The sequence below is a fragment of the Azolla caroliniana genome, unplaced genomic scaffold (assembly GCF_043228905.1).
Source record: "Azolla caroliniana isolate FFs.n. ecotype wild unplaced genomic scaffold, voAzoCaro1.0.p SCAF_10, whole genome shotgun sequence".
Lineage (NCBI taxonomy): Eukaryota > Viridiplantae > Streptophyta > Polypodiopsida > Salviniales > Salviniaceae > Azolla > Azolla caroliniana.
Window position 1 is genome coordinate 22,110,952 of NW_028230445.1, and position 17,559 is coordinate 22,128,510.

Here is a 17,559-nt window from a genome sequence, read left to right on the forward strand (position 1 = left end):
TGGGAAGTCCTTATGTGCCGCATCAGGTGCTGTTTTGTTGGCTCCTTCGACGAAACTCCAGTAGCCATGCCCAAGCAGGTACTGGTGCATCTTATACGACCAAGATGCATAGTTGTATCTATCGAGTTTCTCCACAGGGAGCGAGCTAGCCATCCCTCTATCTGTCACTTCTTTGTCTTCTATTTTACGACCTGTTAGGGTTTGCTTTCAAGCGTTTGTCGGTTGTAGAGGAGGTTCTCAACCCTCGCGCTCTGATAACATGTAAACGATTACTTGCGGAAGCGTTAGAAAACAGAGAAAGCAAGGAATACACAGATTACACGGGAGAGACAGAGAGAGCAGAACCTCAAAGCTATATTCAAAAATATATAAAAACACTCTGTACTTACAACTATGCTCAGTAGCATTATTTATACAAGTCCTCGTGGGACTGACAGAAGTACCACGTACTTCAATGCTCACACGAGCATCTGACACTTACTACGAGACTATAATTGCCTAGTAGTCTACACTAGTACGAGGCTTCCGGTTACTGATTGGATTCGGCAAACCGGCTCCCCAACTCACTAGCTTTGTTGCTTGCCGGCTCGGTTGCTCACAACTTACCAATCTGTCTTGCTTGCCGGCTCAGGCTTATTCAGCCGATCCGGCTCCAGTTGAGCTTGCCGCTCAACAAACCTCTACATTTTTTGTATACATAATCCATTATTTTTATACTGTGTCTATTGTTTACTACATAGTTGCTTCCTAGTTCCTACTCTGCAATTACCTAAAAAGCCCAAAAACATGATGATTGTACACAACAACCGAGGGAAAATTTTAGGATTCGTTTGGTGCCCAATTGTCATGCCCCTTCAAACCCAGAGGCATGTTCCCTTTCCAATTATGTATTAAGTCAATTGACTAAATGATGATTGCCATGTCATAAAAGCTAACATCGTTTTTTTCAATCTAAAATAAAAATGCATTTCATTTAACCGGATGTTTGTATTGTTTGTGTGGGTAGTGAGAAAGACCCTTGAGATATGGGACTACTGTTGATTTGTTGCATACGATGAGCAAGAATTCTCAATACTTTCGAGTCATGTGTGAGGGTCATGATTTAGGTGTATGAGAAGAAACCTGTGAGAGGCTCCTAAGGTAGGGTTATGACAAACCAATAACAATCCCTCCACCATGGTGCAAACTGTATAAGTGTCCCTCTATCATAGACCAAACTTGGCTTATGTGGGGCCCCCACGCTCCCCCCCAAAAAAAATAAAAAAAATCATATCGCAATCATTGTACATGAAATGAACCTTATCATGAGTGCAAACTTAACTTCTTATGATAATCAAATGTTAATATTTTACCTTGACAAAGGACTATCTTGAGGAACATGTTAGTTGTAGTATAGCAAAGCTTCAAATTTTATTTATCGAAGTCTCCACCGATGTGTGCCATTGCTTCCGATCACTGTAGAAAGAACTAGCCATCTTCGATGGTAGATTGGGTGGTATTGATTATTGTATCATATTAATGTCAACTCACTGTCTCTTTTTAGGTTGTTACCTTTCCTTGATTAATGTTTTATCCAAGGGTGGTCGTGCCCACATTCTTCTTTTGATTTCACATTTTATCGAGCATTGTCGTGGCAAATAGTTGTATTTATTCGTTTGGCATGTGGATTTAAAACTAGTATATTCTTTGTGTTTCTTAGTGATGGGATCTTGCAATTAACATGTATATTCCCCAACACATATGAGTTACATATTAGTGCACACGCACAACGCCCAAAGCACATACATGGTTGACAATGGAAAGAGCTCAAGATGGGTGTTAGACATAAGTATGAGTTTTAAGTGAAAGCCATTTGTTATGTCTACCAATACATTGCAAGTAGGCATTATTAAATTTGGATTTGGTGAACAAAATTAATCGATTCGAAATTGCAGTGTTAATAATAGAATCAAAGTGGATATTCTCGATACAAGATTTTTGTTCAATTCTTTCCAGAAACCTATTTTTAGTTGGTTGCAACTATGGATTTTTTTTTCCCCAAGGTGTTGTGACGATGAAACAAACATTTTTAGCGTCTACCCATAGATGTTTACCCATCTTCTTTAAAAAAAACTTTGGACTTCTGGGTATTTTAAAAGTTTCGTTTCGTTATTCGTTGACCTTGCTACACAAGCAGAAACAACGGGAATGACCTATTTTTATACCCATGATATTTTGTTTGTTGGTCTCTCTTGAATAACAATATCAACTAGGCTATATCCATTTGGGCTAATTTACTAGATACCATTTTTAGAATGTAAGGAGTTTGAAGCCATAACCTTATGATCTCCACTGCACAACATTATCAACTAAGCTACATCCGTTTGTGGGACATGTTGAATCGTTAATAAGCAGGGCGAACACCTTATCGACGAAATAATTTTAACTTGCTACCATTAAATACAAAAGCATTGCATATTAGTCTCAATTATGATGTTATCCCTAATATCTCAGAAATAGGAAAACAGATCTCCATCTCTAATTTTGAGTCAACCTTATGTGAATCATGTAAACACCCATTGTCTTTACGCTAAATAACAACATGTCAAAACTAATCAAATATGAGAAATGTAACCTTAAACGTGAGAAACATAACCCGAAATTTAGTGGGCAATCAAACATTATATAAAACGATGATTATTATCTTCCACTTGAATAGTGCAAAAGAAACTATTGCATGTTGTTGATCCACCTCCCTTTACACCTAATCTCAAAGGCAAACCCCCACTCAATACTCTCCAAATGAGGACCTTTGCTAGAAGTGACAATTTAGATGTGGACTTTGTTTCACATCATAAAAAGGATGTATGACCATGTAAATGTCAATCGACTCAGGGTTGCTTTTCGTTTTGTATGTGTAAAGCCCCTTGGATCAATGATATATTCTATAGTTGTTGCTAACTAACCCCATAATTGGGCAATACACATAATAATTGTTTCAATCAACAAACTCTAGAAATTTTCGAGATTGAGCCTTAACTATATCTACCTCCTCTTTAACCCCCAAATAAAACAAGCAATTAAACTAAGTGCAAATCTCTCCCCACGGCATATGGGTGCCATGAGACAACCTAGCATTGAACACTTGAAGAATGAGGAATTTTAAGTGGAGTACTTTTGTTAAGCAATTGTCAGCATGATGTATTAAATGTTGTCCCCTTGTATGTTACACCCTCCTTCTCAATGAAATATTGGATAATAGATAGACATGGTTGTGAGTGTGAACACATGCATTGCAATAACAAAAATTTACGAGTCGTCATATGTATAGATGAGTCCACTATTGCAGTTTCCCTCATGCACTTAGGGTTGCTAGATGGTTCTACACAACCATGTGATCCCTCTTTCTTCACAACAAATATATAAGAGATTGCAAAACGGAATGCATATCCTTCTTTGTCTATAATAGCAACGGAAAATAATATAATATCATGGCTTTCATAATTATACATTGTAGAACTTTAAGGCATACATAAAATGACCAAGATCGTGACTTGTAATACATGAACTTATCCCTCAATTTATTAATGATCCATTCAATCAATCGGGCACCTCAACATTCAATCCCAATGAATACTCCATCCATGTATAGAAAACTAGAGTCATTTCCAACCATGGATCCTTGGCATCCTCGTTATTCCAAATCCCTCTCTATACTCAATATGAGGTGACTTAATAAGCATATCCATAGGAATAACCTTTGCCTAAGTAAAAGACTAGAGCTCTATATACTTGTAAGCATGTTTTTCCACCAAGATTTGTGATTTACATAACAACCATAAAGCATTTGCTAGCACTTTTTCCAAAATACCCTACCCACCCTCTTCCTTTTGACACGACTAGTGAAAAAGAGGGGTCTCTTGGGTAATGGCCATGATTGAAGGGTATGTTTGCTAAGCCATAGAAGAAAATGGGGGGTATCTTCGCAATTTTCGGTAAAACTAGAATGTGTGTGTGTGTGTGTGTATAATTGGGATTTTTAGCGATGTGGTGTGCATGAGACTTGAGAAGGATGTTTGGAAGGGAAGGGAGGGGGGGGGGTGTCTTGTTTGTGTGAATCTTTGCTTTTTTTCATCTCTTCAGCAAACAATGTATAATATCATCGGACAGGATCTCTGATCATAAGATTTTGAAGACCAGAATTTTCAAGAACACTGACAGAAGAGAAGATGTCGATACGTGTAGATGCGTGGAGCGACTTGGCCTGTCCATGGTGCTATGTTGGCAAGGTTCTCTCTCTCTCTCTCTCTCTCTCTCTCTCTCTCTCTCTCTCTCTCTGTGTATCTGCCTCTCGTAGATGCTAGAAAACGTTCATCGCTTCTTTCTTTGTAGCAGTGTAGGATGGGTGTATATATAACTTACAAGCACGGAATTCAACTTTGATTCAAGCCACGACGTGTCTTTGCATCTGAAACGTACGATTTTATACTTTTCTGGTCTGGAAACAGAAGAACAATGAATACAAAATCTGGCAGAAAGTACAGTGCTATAACTAGAAGAACAAAAGCCAGATGAACACATCATCTTTTGGTGGGTTTAAGAGATATATGTGTATGATAAAGTGTCCTGTGGAAAAATATGTATTGATGCTATCCGTTTTTATTGTCTATACTTGAAGTTTGAATGTTTTCACGTACCAAAGTTCTATGATTAACTGGTTTTAGATGATAGTTGCGTGGACTTACATTTTCCTTTTTTTAGGCACGTCTTGATAAAGCCATAGAGTTATTAAATACAAATGCTACAGATCACCCTTGCCAAGTCGCAGTACATTGGTGAGCTAAATTACCATCTCAAAAATGTCAATGTTAAAGAAATTTATAAATTATAGTGGTTAAGAAATGTATGAATGTCCATGTTCAAGAAAATGATTAAAATATAAATTCTCCACTGGAATTGTAATTCTATAACTTGTAAGGGAACAGGTTTTTGGAGCCCATGTAGTGGATATACTAATAATTTCGGAAAATATGTTAACATATGTGGCAGAGATGTGTAATAAATAAGTGAACCTACGCAGCATTGGTAATAAATTGTCACTTGGAATGCTAATTCTAAGAAATTAGGAACTTGGTGTGCATGAAAAGAATGTAGTGAATATACACGTATTATTTAGGAGAATAAATTAATATATGCAACACAGATGTGTATATATGTACATGCCAGTGTGGGTGTGTGTTAATGTGTACATGTACGCATGACTCCGAAAATAACTGAGATAAGAGTTTAAGAGGCTAAAGCCCATGAGGGTTTACAACCATCTCTTTACAGAGATGTAAATATAAACATACGAGACAAGGAAAAGGGGGAGTGGATTCATCTTTTTACAAAAAATAACCCATGAATAGTAGTTTTCCAATTTGACCTATCTTCTCTGTCTTTTATACTATCTAAATACAAACAATTCAGACACATTTACATGGTATTGTGTAGGCACCCCTACATGATTGATCCCAATACAAAGAAGGCAGGGGAGGAGTATTTGGCTTACAATCAACGTAGATGGGGTTCTGATGGTTGGACCACGTCATTAAGAAGGTAGTATAGAACACATGCATAGATAGAGATTGTTCAAGATAATGTTTTTAGCTTTCATTTGTTTCCTTTTTCTGATGATAAGGTGGCCAGACCACAGACATTGACCACTTTGCTATAAGCTTCATCATTATAGTAGTCAATAAAAGTTGAATCATGTCTGCAAATCTGATTGAGATCGAAATCCTCATGTCACCAGTTCATATTTTCTCGTAGGTCTGCTGCTAAGGATGGTCTGCAATTCAAAGATTGGAAGTGGTGGCCCAATACCCTTCATGCTCATAGGTAAAATAAGACCATACATGAGCACACTGTGGAAGCATCTCCATTTGCACATTATATATGAGAGGCTTTAAACATCTAGATACATATTGAGTGTAGACTTCCAAGCTTATGTTATTAAAAATACTGATATAATGTAATGGTAGCTTATGCTTGTAAGATTGCAAGATAAGAATCACACTTGCAAAATGTTCTGATTCCATGAAAAGGAAATGGTAGTTCAAACTACCGTCTAACGACATATTTGTGTAGACTTCCAAGCTTACTTTATTAGAAATATTGATAGGATAATGTAATGGTAGCTTATGCTTTTAAGGTTGCAAGACAAAAATCGCACTTGAACAATGTTCTGATTCCATGAAAAGGAAATGTTAGTGGTTCAAACTGGATGGTTCTAGGTTTTGTTTCCATGACAAGATAAGGAGATATTTTTCCTTTTCTTATCCTCTTCCAGATTAGTACTCCTTGCAGATACTGTTGGCAAAGGTGGCGAGGCAAAACAGAAGCTCTTTGAGATGACTTATGAACAGGGGTTAAACATATCAAACTTGGAGGTTCTATGTACTGCGGCTGATCAGCTGGGGCTTATTGAAGCAAGGCATTATCTTGTATGTAGCTTCAATGCAATTTATACTAGATATCTAGTCTTTCAACAAATTAATGTGAAATTTGTTACTGGTGAGAAATACATGTAAGCCCACATATACAAACTCTACATGGTTCTTTGCAGATGTCTAATGAAGGGAAAGAAGAGGTGATCAAGCAAGATCAAGCTGCAAAATCTGAACGTGATATACATTCTGTTCCATTCTTTGTTGTTAACGATCATTACACCTTTTCAGGTGCACAGGTAAAATTCTGTTTCTGTACGGTTTTTTGGTTCAAGCATTTTCTAGATATATTGTCGTTATGGGATTCGGGTTTTAAAGGATTGTGTGCTATTTGTTTTGGAACAGGATGTTGCGACCATCATGAAGATACTCCAAAAGGCAATGAGAAGCTGATTGAAGGAATAAGATGGCTTGCAATCAAATATGTTGAAGAAATGAGTGACCCACATAGGATGGTTGCTGCACATAGATGACTAAAATGTGGTTGTGTGACCATTAATCAAACGAGCAAAGCTGGTGACTAAGCTTTGATATTGATTGATGGGTGTTAATTGACATTGTGATGTGCATTATCTGTGACATATTTGTGTTTTCCATTGATGAAATATCACATAATTTAGAACTCATGGAGTTAACTCAATTTATGAAAGGAATTCTGGCATTGATGTCCTTTTCTGGCCATGAATGTGATTATGTCAAAAACATTGGACAATCATATATTAACCTTCATATTCAGTAAGATTCACTGAATTAGTATATGATACTTCCATTTATTTGTGCACTAACAAATTCCTACACCTGTTTTATACTTTTATACTTGGAAACACACAAAATCGTGACTTCTATATACCATGCTAAGGATGCACTATGTGAGTTCACTATGCCTGGCATAGAGCCTTAGGTAACAAGTGGTTGAGCATTCAACCTTGCCTTGATACTAATACTTGACTTACGAATAAACATATTGAGAGATAACCAATTTTAGTCTCTATGATTGTGTACTAATACTTTGAGGTTTCCCAAATTGTTCTAGAGACTTGATTCCCAAAAGTATCATATTTGAATTATCAATTGAATATTAACCATATGCACCAAAAGAAAGAAAAAGGCCTATGTATATGTAGGACTTCATAAATAAGTGAAAGATCGGGTAATTAGGTTACTTTCTGCAATCATAAGGCTTGAAAATAACAAGGAGAGGGAAAGAGAGTTATGAGGATAGATGGATATATTTTTTATGTCCAGAGGAGATAAATTGCTATCTGTGAGTGTTATCTGCCAAAGGTTGTGCACCCATTGCCGGATAAGTGACTCTGTCGATAGTGGATTACACGACAACAAACATAGAATATAGACAAAGATGATGTCAAACTGTTTCAATCATCCAAAGATTAGAAAAACGTGGTCTTTGTTTTTCTTCATGCTTGGTTCTATTCACCTAGAGACAATTATAGAAACAACTATTGCGTGAACAATCACACCCATTCAAAAGGCGGTTAGGAAAAAATACTAATAATATATGAAAATATATCTTAAGGCCTTAACCATGAGATGGGGCCTAGCCCAAGGTCAATTTTATACCTTTTGAGAGAGAGACCTAGGACATAAGATCCTAGGCAAACACAAAATAAGTTATGTCTATCACAAATTAATACATGGGCATGTGAGAAAATGGGGAATTTCAAAGTCCATCACGTGATGGCAAGTGTGTTTGAGATGGGTTGGCATTCTTGTCTTCCATTTCAAGCTAACGTTTTCATTTTGTAGGGTTATGGTGGGGGGATTACCCAGTGGAGGGACTCAATATTGCACTTGGATTGTGTTTCTTTTGTATGGTGTCAACAGAGCACATATCGCACGTTCTGTAATCACTCGTCGAGTGTCTAGACCTATTTGGACATTCATAAATGGAGTGTGGGCTTCCAATATGGGGGTTTCAAAAACCAATCTCCAATGGGTCTCTTCGATGGGTCTTTCCAAAGCTTTCTACTTCATCTTTCCATGATTAATCAAGATAAAGAGAGGCCGAGGGGTTTTCTCACATGCATACAATTAACATAATTGTGTGTTATCACATCAGCAAAGAGGGAAGAGGTGGGGAGGCACACGTGTGTATATTGTGAAATGCACATAAGAGGTCAAAACCAGTCTAGCTAGCTTCATACTTATCATTCAATATATAGAAGATACAAAGAACCCATTTTGGGACGGCCTAGCTACACGTGTCCCAAAATGGTGTGCTAAAAGGGTGGGCTAAAATGGGTGATATGCTAAACGGGAGTGGCTAAAAGAGTGGTGTGTTCAAATGCATGCTCTTGCATGAAAGGGACACCACATTTCCCCCCTCAAAAAAACAAGAGATTGAGGAGCATGAGTGACCATGTGTGGTCCTTGCCGGGAACTAGAACGATCCTCGCTGAGAGTTGGAACACGAACACCAACGGGCGTGAGCAACCATGTTGTCCTCACCGAGAATTGGAACACGAACGAGTGAGTGACCATGTGGCCCTCACCGGGAACTGGAACATGAACAACAACGGGCATGAGCGACCATGCGGTCCTCACCGGGATCTGGAACACGAACAATAGTTGGAGTGAGCGGCCATGTGCGGTCCTCACCGGAGACTGGAACACAAACGGGAGTGAGCGACCATGCGGCCCTCACTGGGAACAGGAACACGAACGGGAGTGAGCGGCCATGTGCGGCCCTCATCGAGAACTCGAACACGAACGGGCGTGAGCGACCATGTCGGTCCTCACCGGGATCTGGAACACGAACAATAGTTGGAGTGAGCAACCGGCCATGTGCGGCCCTCATCGAGAACTCGAACACGAACGGGCGTGAGCGGCCATGCGGCCCTCACCAGGAACTAGAACACGAACACGAACACGAAAGAAACTAAAAAATAGAGACAATGAAGCGATGTTGATGATGAAGCGGTGGATATCGGGAGGCCTAACTAGTGAACTAAGGTGGTGCTAATAGAAGAGATACTACAAGAGACTAACAAGAGTGTCGGTGATGGCGGTGAGGGCGATGCTACCTACGAAGCGGAAGAGGCGGATGCTTGGATATGGGGGATTGGTACCCCGCATCTCCACCAATATGTGAAATGCACATAAGAGGTCAAAACCAGTCTAGCTAGCTTCATACTTAACATTCAATATATAGAAGATATAAATAACCCATTTTGGGTTGGGACGGCCTAGCTACACGTGTCCCAAAATGGTGTGCTAAAAGTGTGGGCTAAAATGGGTGATGTGCTAAACGGGAGTGGCTAAAAGAGTGGTGTGTTCAAATGCATGCTCTTGCATGAAAGGGACACCACAATATATATATATACATACATCATTACATGTATGTATGTATACATGTATTATACATATATGTATGTATATATGTACACATATATATGTACGTATATCTATACATATAGAGAGAGAAGAGCAGTTGATAGGAGAATCGAGTGGTGCACAGAACAGGAAAGAAAGAAAGAATGGCGATTCCTACAGGAGTTGCAGCATCTTTGAGCTGTGGAAGCTTCCTTCCTTCGCTCCATCAACGCCAAAAGCAACGTTTCTCTGTCTCTGGTCCTCCTTCTAATCCTCTCTCCTTCTCGCAGGTATGTGTGTGTCCGTTTTCCTGTACACCTACGTGTGGATATGGATTATAACTTGATCCACCCGATCTTAACACTCAATCCATGTTGATTTCGAAGCTCATCAAGAAAGGAGGATACTGTCCTCTGAACTACTGCTGAAAATTATCTGATTTGTGAACAGCAAGAAAGAAACGCTTTGGTCACCTCATATAGAAATTAAGCTTGATAACATATCATATATGAGATAAAAAGGAGATATTCTGATTCTAGGATAGAAGTAGATAATGCAAACATTATAGAATCCCTTGAGAATTCCTATGAGCAAGAATTGCTATGGGTAACTGTCTACAACATGAAAAGTCCATATGAGGCTATAGGAATCATAACATATCATGGATAGATTCAGAAGCGTGAATATGGTCTTGCCAATCAGAAAGGGAGCTTTGGAAATAAATGATTATATTGTACATATCCCAAGGTTTCAAAACCACCTTCCAAGTGCATGACTGATTTGGATGCAAAGTAGATCATATAGGTCTTCTTGAATTCATCTGACTGTTCATAAATTTGGATTCACTATAATTCACCATGAATAGTCATTTGCTTGACTGACATCCTTGGCTTTCTGGATAGGCATCACCGTCTTTCTTGTTTCCATTAAGGCCTAGAGGACTTCTACCTATTCTCAGAACTTTTGCAACAAACTGGGGAAGTTTTGATGAGTATTTGTGCACTATAGAGTATAGACAAAGATATTAGGAAAAATTATGCAAGCCTGTGACATGAGATTCATCAATTTGTCAACAAATGTTAATTGAATCTATCAAATGCAAGCAAGATATGTTGCTTTGTAGAAAACAATTGCACCATTTTGACCTAGCTTAAGAAATTTCCTCTCTATGACACAATTGTTTAAAAATCAATCACATATTAGTGGTTGGTTGTATTCTAAATGCCCTTTAAGAATCAATCACATGTTAAATGTCTTGAAGTTTAAATTTCAATGGTCATGGAAACAATAAACTGTATTATACTGTGGCATTTCAAACAGTTGAATCTTGGAGAGAGGAGAGTTAATCGACTCAACCCAGTGGCAGCATTACCTTTGCTTTCCATTGCCGCAGACCCCGAGAAGTATGAATTCATCTCAACATTTAATGATTGGACTTTAGATCATCAAACTCTAAAGAACATTTGTAAGGACCTCATATATACACCGTTTTGGTGCCATATATAAGATTTTAATTTTGAGGCGAATTATGACTACTTGCAAGGTTGATTATTTTCTGCAGATTTGGCATTTAGTCTCTTTTTCTGCTGGGGCTGTTGTGTCTTTGCATCCATGAATGTGAGTGCTAATCAAATTGCACAAAGGAAGTCTGAATGGTCTTTAGTATCACAATGCTTTCCAATGACGTGATCTCTATTCATCATTTATAATCTCACATATAATCCGGTATGTCAGGATCCTTTCTATGATGGTGATACTTATAGAGGAGCTGGTGGTGATGGAACCGGCAATTGGATATACACCCGTGTAAGTAATTTGACTCTAATCTGAGCCAGAACCTTTTCATATGGTATCATCAAAATATTCAAACAGAATGAACATGTCGTTGTTCCTTAGGAGGACGAAGAGGGTGTGGAGGCTAGAGAGGAGTTATGGAGGGAGGAACTTGCGAGGGAAATTGAAGAGCGAGTAGGAGAAATAAGAGAAATTGAGGAATCCAAGAAGGAAAAGGAATTGGCTTGAATGGATCAAACAAGGATATGGCCCCTTGTGAAATAGTACTTGTATAGATGCTATGGAAGCGCAGGAAACCAAAAGCCAATGTCTTATGGGTGGTAGCCATGGAGAGCTCAAAAGCTAACTTTCGTTGTATCATATATTCTTATAGAGCATAAACAACAGTTATGCACTGTATATCTTAAAATGTTGAACAAAAACATAAAAATGGTGCTTTCTTTGAAAAGCTCCTTGAAAGGAATGTATGCATTCAAACGAGGAGAAATTTTGTTTACAAATATATAGGATGAAGTTTTCACATTATCAGTCATCCAATGCCCCAACCAACAATACACGCTGCTTATAGAGCATAAACAGCAGCATTCATGTATCATAAAAAGACGATTACATAACATAAAAGTTGTGCCCTTTCTGCAATGCTGTGTGAAAGGAATGTATACATGCACAGGGGAAAGATTATTTGTTTCTGACGAAATGTGGTGTTTCTAGGATGAATAGAAGACCGGGGTTTACACATTGCACTATCAGTGACCCAAAGCATATGTAAGGTAGTCATGAGACCCTTGTCCTCCTAAGTACAGTTTTCATGCATATTATGTATGGTTATTTGTAAGTCGAAATAAAAATTAAGCCAGCTTGAAAATGACTACCAAATGTGCACGGAGTTGTCAATAACCTAATGTTGACTTAGCAATGATCTTGAATTTGAGGATACATGAAATAAATTGATGAATGAGACGTACCTACTAGAGCAATTTAATCCAATATTCAGCAATATATCCAAAAAGTACTACCCTAGACACTTCCCCAATGATATGGTCAAACAGTAGATTGCACAAGAATGTAGAATCCATTTACTATGACTTCTAAAATGAACTGGGCTAACCATCCCAAAACAATGTTCCTAATGGATACTGATATACCTCGTGAGTGTGGCTTTCCATTGAATGTATTCACTACCCTGTGGATTAACTGCTTGGTAGCCACCTAGATGATCTTTACTAGTTCATCATAAAGAGAAACATGCATCAATTTTAAGGTAAAACAAATGTAAAAGAGAAATTTTGTACAAGAAACTACAGAAAAAGGTGAATGCTTTCTACGTCATGGGCTCAATAACATTAGTAGATGAAGAATAACTTCAAATAATAAACAACTCTCTTTAATACATGTTATCTTTGTTAATATTTGTTGTACTGAAAAGGACACTAAATTTCCCAAAATTCATCTGCTAAAATTCACAAGAAAAGGATCTGAGACTTCTTTGCTGTTTGCTTGAAGTTGAGAAGCAGGTGAACTGTAAGCATAATCGATGAATTTTCCTTTTGTTAATTTAAGTTGAGAATCATAGAACAAACAATACACAATGAAATTCCTCAGACTTTTTTCCTTTGCTTGAAATTGAATAGCAGTTCTTGTTTTTCTGCTTCAGATACGGATAACAGCCATCTAGAGAACTGAGTCTTATCCATGCCCTTAAAGCTAGCTAGGGATGCAAACTGATCTTCCTTGCTCAAAGGTTTCCCTTCGCCAACCTTATCTAAACCTGCCTTCAACTTTGAATGATCGTTCTTTAAACACTGATTTTCTTCTTCCAAACCGTCAAAAATAACTCTGGAACTGTTTTCCTCTTCTAGGCATACCATCTGCTGTTCAGACTTTTGCTTGCTGTTGGGAGATACTCTATACTTCGCCTTTGACATACAATTCACAACATCTTCATTTCGGTGTGCATATACAACTCCTGAAAAATGCATATACACAATCCATGGATTTAAGTTTGCAACACTAACAGCTAGTGTTGTATTAATTAAGCTAAATGAAAGACGCCCAGCAGAGATAGAATAGCATTAACTTTCAACATTTTAATTTCCTTTCTTCTGATTTACAGTCCCTGTTAAAGAAAGCTCAGCAATGAACCTCATATTTGTGCAGTCTGTGTGCACACTAGGAGATGTAATTTGAAATTTTCAACAAGGAAGACACCTTATATAAGAGGAATATCATGCAAGGCGGGAAACAAATAATAAAGGACATAAAATGGATTCAAAAGAAACACACCTGCATTTCTTAGCACTAAAGCAACCTTGTTCTTTTGAGCTGGTTGATTCTTACAAGGTTGACTCAGCTTCCCAGATCTATCTGTTCCATCCATGGCTCTTGCATTTCTTCTTTGACTGATTGTCAATCCTTTATCATTCCTAGCTCTATTTCCTTTAGCAGCATAGCTCAGTATTCTTTTGTCATGTTCCTCAATAATCTCACTAGTAAATGCTTCCTCAGATAGATCTCTGAATAAATTGCTTATCCCAAAAAGCTCTCCTTTATTATCCTTGGAGTCCTACATATATTTAAAATAACTTCCAGCATTGAGCAATCTAGTTAATCATTTATGTAAGATCATTATTAAAATGATTAGATCCACTCAAAAACATACTTGTACGCCATCAAAATAACGCTTTTCCAAATTTCCAGAAACTGCAATATTGAAAAGTTGTTGCTTATATATCTGCCTGCTGTAGACAAGTTCTTCTAACGAGCCTGCAGCAAGAAGCCGATACACTATAACATGTCTCCTTTGTCCAAACCGAAATGATCGATCCTGCGCTTGTAAGTCTTGAGCTGGATTCCAGTTGGGATCAAAAATAACAACTCTATTCGCGCTCACTAGATTTAATCCCAAGCCACCAGCTCTTGTTGAGATAAGAAAAACCTATAAAATAGTAAATATTTTTACAAATCACTTTACTATTCACGTATATCTCCACCAAATTCCTGGAACCAAAGAAATTATTAATACTTGCTTGCTTGGACTTCGGTTGAACTCATCCACCAGTGATTGTCGCATACTCATGGCTGTAGAACCATCCAGACGAGAAAAACAATAGCCTTTCCTAATTAAGAACTTGTCTAATATATCAAGCATCCTGCCAAAAACAACATTGTCACAGTGAGACAAGTGTATAAATAATAATTGTCTCACATGTAGGAAGTCATGATAAGCCAAGTGTGGTTATAATTTCTAAATGCACTTATGTGAGGTCTGAACCTCATGATAGGAATATGTCATAAAAAACGAACTTGGTACCTAACTGAATAACTGAAAAGGAGGACTTTATCACCCTGCTGCAACCAATGAGCTAGCAGAAGGTCCAATGCCCTCATCTTGCCGCAGTGCTGAGAATCACTAAGGCCAAGAAAACTCTCATCTTGAGATACACCCCCAATAAGATTTGCATCCTCCCCAAAGACAAGCTCAGCAAGCATTTGGTCTTTCTTCTGCTTCTCTGGATCATCTTTTGGATTTGGTTTTATGAGCTCCAGATGATTACTCACCTAAACACCACAAAAACATAAAAACTCATCAATTCTTAGTTAAGAATGAAAACGACAAATACAGAAAATTCTTAATGTTCATAGTAACATACTTGTTGTAGCTTTGTCAAGCATGGCAACACCATACAATATGGACAAGAATCACAACCATCCACACTCTCCTTATGCAAATATGACCAAATAATGCCATCTGGAACCATTCGATGGCAGCACTCAGCACACATAAGAGGACTGCCACATGTGCAAGGTTTATCCTTATTTATTAGGGACTGAAAATCAGGACTCGCAAGTAAACGTTTATAAACCTTGCATTGCAAAGAGCTCATTTTACAAAAGATAACATTATCCTCCTTCCCCATCATTAGGTGACCAATAGTATCATGCTTTTCTCTCCGAAGCAAGTATTTCTTAAGTACTCTGGCCAGATGGAGCCTCCTCTCATCAGCAATGATTACAAACCTTTCTGGTGCACTTATTCTTTGACCTTGTTTTAGAGGCTCATCGTAGAACTCCCTGAAGTGTTCCCGTGTGCCGAGGCATCCTGGAGCAGCCCAATCGAAGACATTAAAAAGATCCATCATTTTGTTTTGCATTATAGTGCCAGTGAGCCCGTATCTTCTCTTCGTTCGAATTCTCATACATGCTTTATATAGTTCCGACTTTTCATTCTTTAACCGGTGTGCTTCATCAACAACCATACAATCCCAACCAATAGCCAGCAAACAATCACCATGAATCCGGAAAGTATCAAAACTAGTTAGAACGATTTGCAAACTTCCAGATTCTAGCTTATTCAATACAGAGTCTCTATGGACACCATGATAGATGGCGACATCAAAGGTTCCCCATGCATGGAACTCTTGCTCCCAATTCCTCAGAACTGAGGTAGGACATATAATCAGCACCTGTTTTCTGTGGCATCTCTCCCTTTCCTTTATCATACTTTGTCCAATATGATGACTCTTTAAAATAGCTGCTAAAAAGGCAAGTACTTGAATCGTTTTACCAAGCCCCCTGTAAGGTAATATAGGTCTAACGATTAGGCTACACAAGTGTAAATGTAAGTTACAAAATAGTGCAATATGAATGCTTGATCCCTTCTTACATATCATCTCCTAGGACACCGCCCTTATTTTCTCTATACAATCGATACAGAAATTTGACACCTTCTCTTTGATGCTCCATTAGACGACTGTTAATGGATGATGGTACCTAAAATAATAATAATAAAATGTAAGTTCTGCTTATTGTCCCCATTACGTAAGTATAAACCTTAAAAACACAAACACATAGGGCAGAGAGTTTGTGAGAAAAAACTCACCTGAACAAGCTCTGTGCCTTCTGCATTATTCTGAGACGATAAGATAAGAGGTTCCTGAAGTCCCTCTGATTGAGATTGTATAAACATCCCAGCTTCGCTGTCCCTTTCTATTTCCACGATGCTCTGTTCAACAATTTTCTTACTTTCTTCTTCTTCTCCTTCTTCTATCTCTATCTCTATCTCTTTATCTTTCTCCACAACTACCTCCGGAACAAACCCTAATGCCTCAGAGCCTCTAATTCGCTTATGTGGCCGAATCAGGGTTTCTGCTGGAGGCTCTATTTGAGCGATCGAACAGGGCAAGAGGCCCAAAGAGGTCTTGTGAAGATGTTGGACTGAGGCTATCTGATCTCTCAGACTGCCCTTGGGAGGTCTCTTCTGCCATCGCTCCTGCTTCTGTTTTTCTTCTCCTCTCTCGTCTTCTCCCTTGAGGAGATTGGCCGAATGCAGAATCGTCTGTTTGAAATCCTTCAGCGACATCGCCTCTGATTACATCCAAAAACTTGAGAACACTCGCCATCTATCTACAAACATGCATACATACATATACATACATATACACGGTGACATACGTATGTTATGTATATGTCGTTTTAGGAAATTACATGCATACCCCTCGTGCTCATAAGTCTCCTTGGCCTTCTTTTATGTTGGCTTCAAAGCACAACTATAGCTTAGCTATAGGCACATTGGTGTATTCCGAGTTGTGAGCGTAATAGGCTATATAGCTAGAGAGAGCCAAGATCCCATGATGGGCACTCCTTGACACACTGAGAAAGGCAGTTGTCGAGCCTTATAACGTCACATGTGCTCCACCTTGCTTATAGGAGCTCATATTGTTGTGTGGCCAAGGAATATTGCTTGGAGGTTGTATGTAGCACCCGTCCTTGGAAACATATGTAACGAGGAGTGGTGATGAATTAGTAGCAAACATAGTTGCATGTAGTCAATCGTACTTGTTTGGGTATATGCTTTACCTCACATGCATAAACTCGCAAATGGTTGGGGCTAGGGTTTTGCCCATCTTCTAACTATACCTTTCATTCATGATAAGCCCATAATTTTCAAGATTAAAGTGAGTGCATG

The 17,559-nt window shown here is 38.4% G+C and overlaps 3 protein-coding genes across 4 annotated transcripts; 2 read left to right on the top strand and 1 right to left on the bottom strand.

The window, feature by feature from the left end:
- Nucleotides 1-4,116: 4,116 nt before the first annotated feature.
- On the top strand, nt 4,117-7,202 carry LOC147859626 (uncharacterized). Of its 2 annotated transcripts, XM_087325776.1 has the most exons (7): nt 4,117-4,268; nt 4,741-4,814; nt 5,473-5,577; nt 5,791-5,859; nt 6,311-6,464; nt 6,587-6,706; nt 6,813-7,202. In XM_087325776.1, exons 1-7 carry the CDS (start codon nt 4,209-4,211, stop codon nt 6,858-6,860), a joined length of 630 nt encoding a protein of 209 aa, XP_087181902.1. In that variant the 5' UTR covers nt 4,117-4,208; the 3' UTR covers nt 6,861-7,202. The 2 variants fall into 2 exon arrangements, with proteins under 2 accessions (XP_087181902.1, XP_087181904.1); XM_087325778.1 differs by lacking the exon at nt 4,741-4,814 and having other exon boundaries at nt 4,127-4,268.
- A 2,716-nt stretch (nt 7,203-9,918) lies between these two features.
- On the top strand, nt 9,919-12,094 carry PNSB4 (NDH dependent flow 6). The gene is made up of 5 exons (XM_087326457.1): nt 9,919-10,090; nt 11,121-11,265; nt 11,362-11,417; nt 11,535-11,606; nt 11,697-12,094. Exons 1-5 carry the CDS (start codon nt 9,965-9,967, stop codon nt 11,820-11,822), a joined length of 525 nt encoding a protein of 174 aa, XP_087182583.1. The 5' UTR covers nt 9,919-9,964; the 3' UTR covers nt 11,823-12,094.
- An 815-nt stretch (nt 12,095-12,909) lies between these two features.
- Nucleotides 12,910-16,988, bottom strand: SWI2 (switch 2). The gene is made up of 8 exons (XM_087326023.1): nt 16,474-16,988; nt 16,258-16,364; nt 15,245-16,166; nt 14,905-15,152; nt 14,617-14,743; nt 14,254-14,529; nt 13,878-14,157; nt 12,910-13,560 (listed from the first exon to the last, which is right to left on the bottom strand). Exons 1-8 carry the CDS (start codon nt 16,951-16,953, stop codon nt 13,193-13,195), a joined length of 2,808 nt encoding a protein of 935 aa, XP_087182149.1. The 5' UTR covers nt 16,954-16,988; the 3' UTR covers nt 12,910-13,192.
- Between the last annotated feature and the right edge of the window lie 571 nt (nt 16,989-17,559).

Bases quoted from the DNA above. Each gene is read 5' to 3' on its own strand.
- LOC147859626 (XM_087325776.1), top strand. From the start codon at position 4,209: ATGTCGATACGTGTAGATGCGTGGAGCGACTTGGCCTGTCCATGGTGC. The intron at 4,815-5,472 runs GTGAGCTAAATT...GGTATTGTGTAG, and splicing joins TGCCAAGTCGCAGTACATTG to GCACCCCTACATGATTGATC. The intron at 6,707-6,812 runs GTAAAATTCTGT...GTTTTGGAACAG, and splicing joins ACACCTTTTCAGGTGCACAG to GATGTTGCGACCATCATGAA.
- PNSB4 (XM_087326457.1), top strand. From the start codon at position 9,965: ATGGCGATTCCTACAGGAGTTGCAGCATCTTTGAGCTGTGGAAGCTTC. The intron at 10,091-11,120 runs GTATGTGTGTGT...CATTTCAAACAG, and splicing joins ATCCTCTCTCCTTCTCGCAG to TTGAATCTTGGAGAGAGGAG. The intron at 11,607-11,696 runs GTAAGTAATTTG...GTTGTTCCTTAG, and splicing joins GCAATTGGATATACACCCGT to GAGGACGAAGAGGGTGTGGA.
- SWI2 (XM_087326023.1), bottom strand. From the start codon at position 16,953: ATGTCGCTGAAGGATTTCAAACAGACGATTCTGCATTCGGCCAATCTC. The intron at 15,153-15,244 runs GTATGTTACTAT...TGTGGTGTTTAG, and splicing joins GCTTGACAAAGCTACAACAA to GTGAGTAATCATCTGGAGCT. The intron at 14,744-14,904 runs GTACCAAGTTCG...TGTTTTTGGCAG, and splicing joins CTTTTCAGTTATTCAGTTAG to GATGCTTGATATATTAGACA.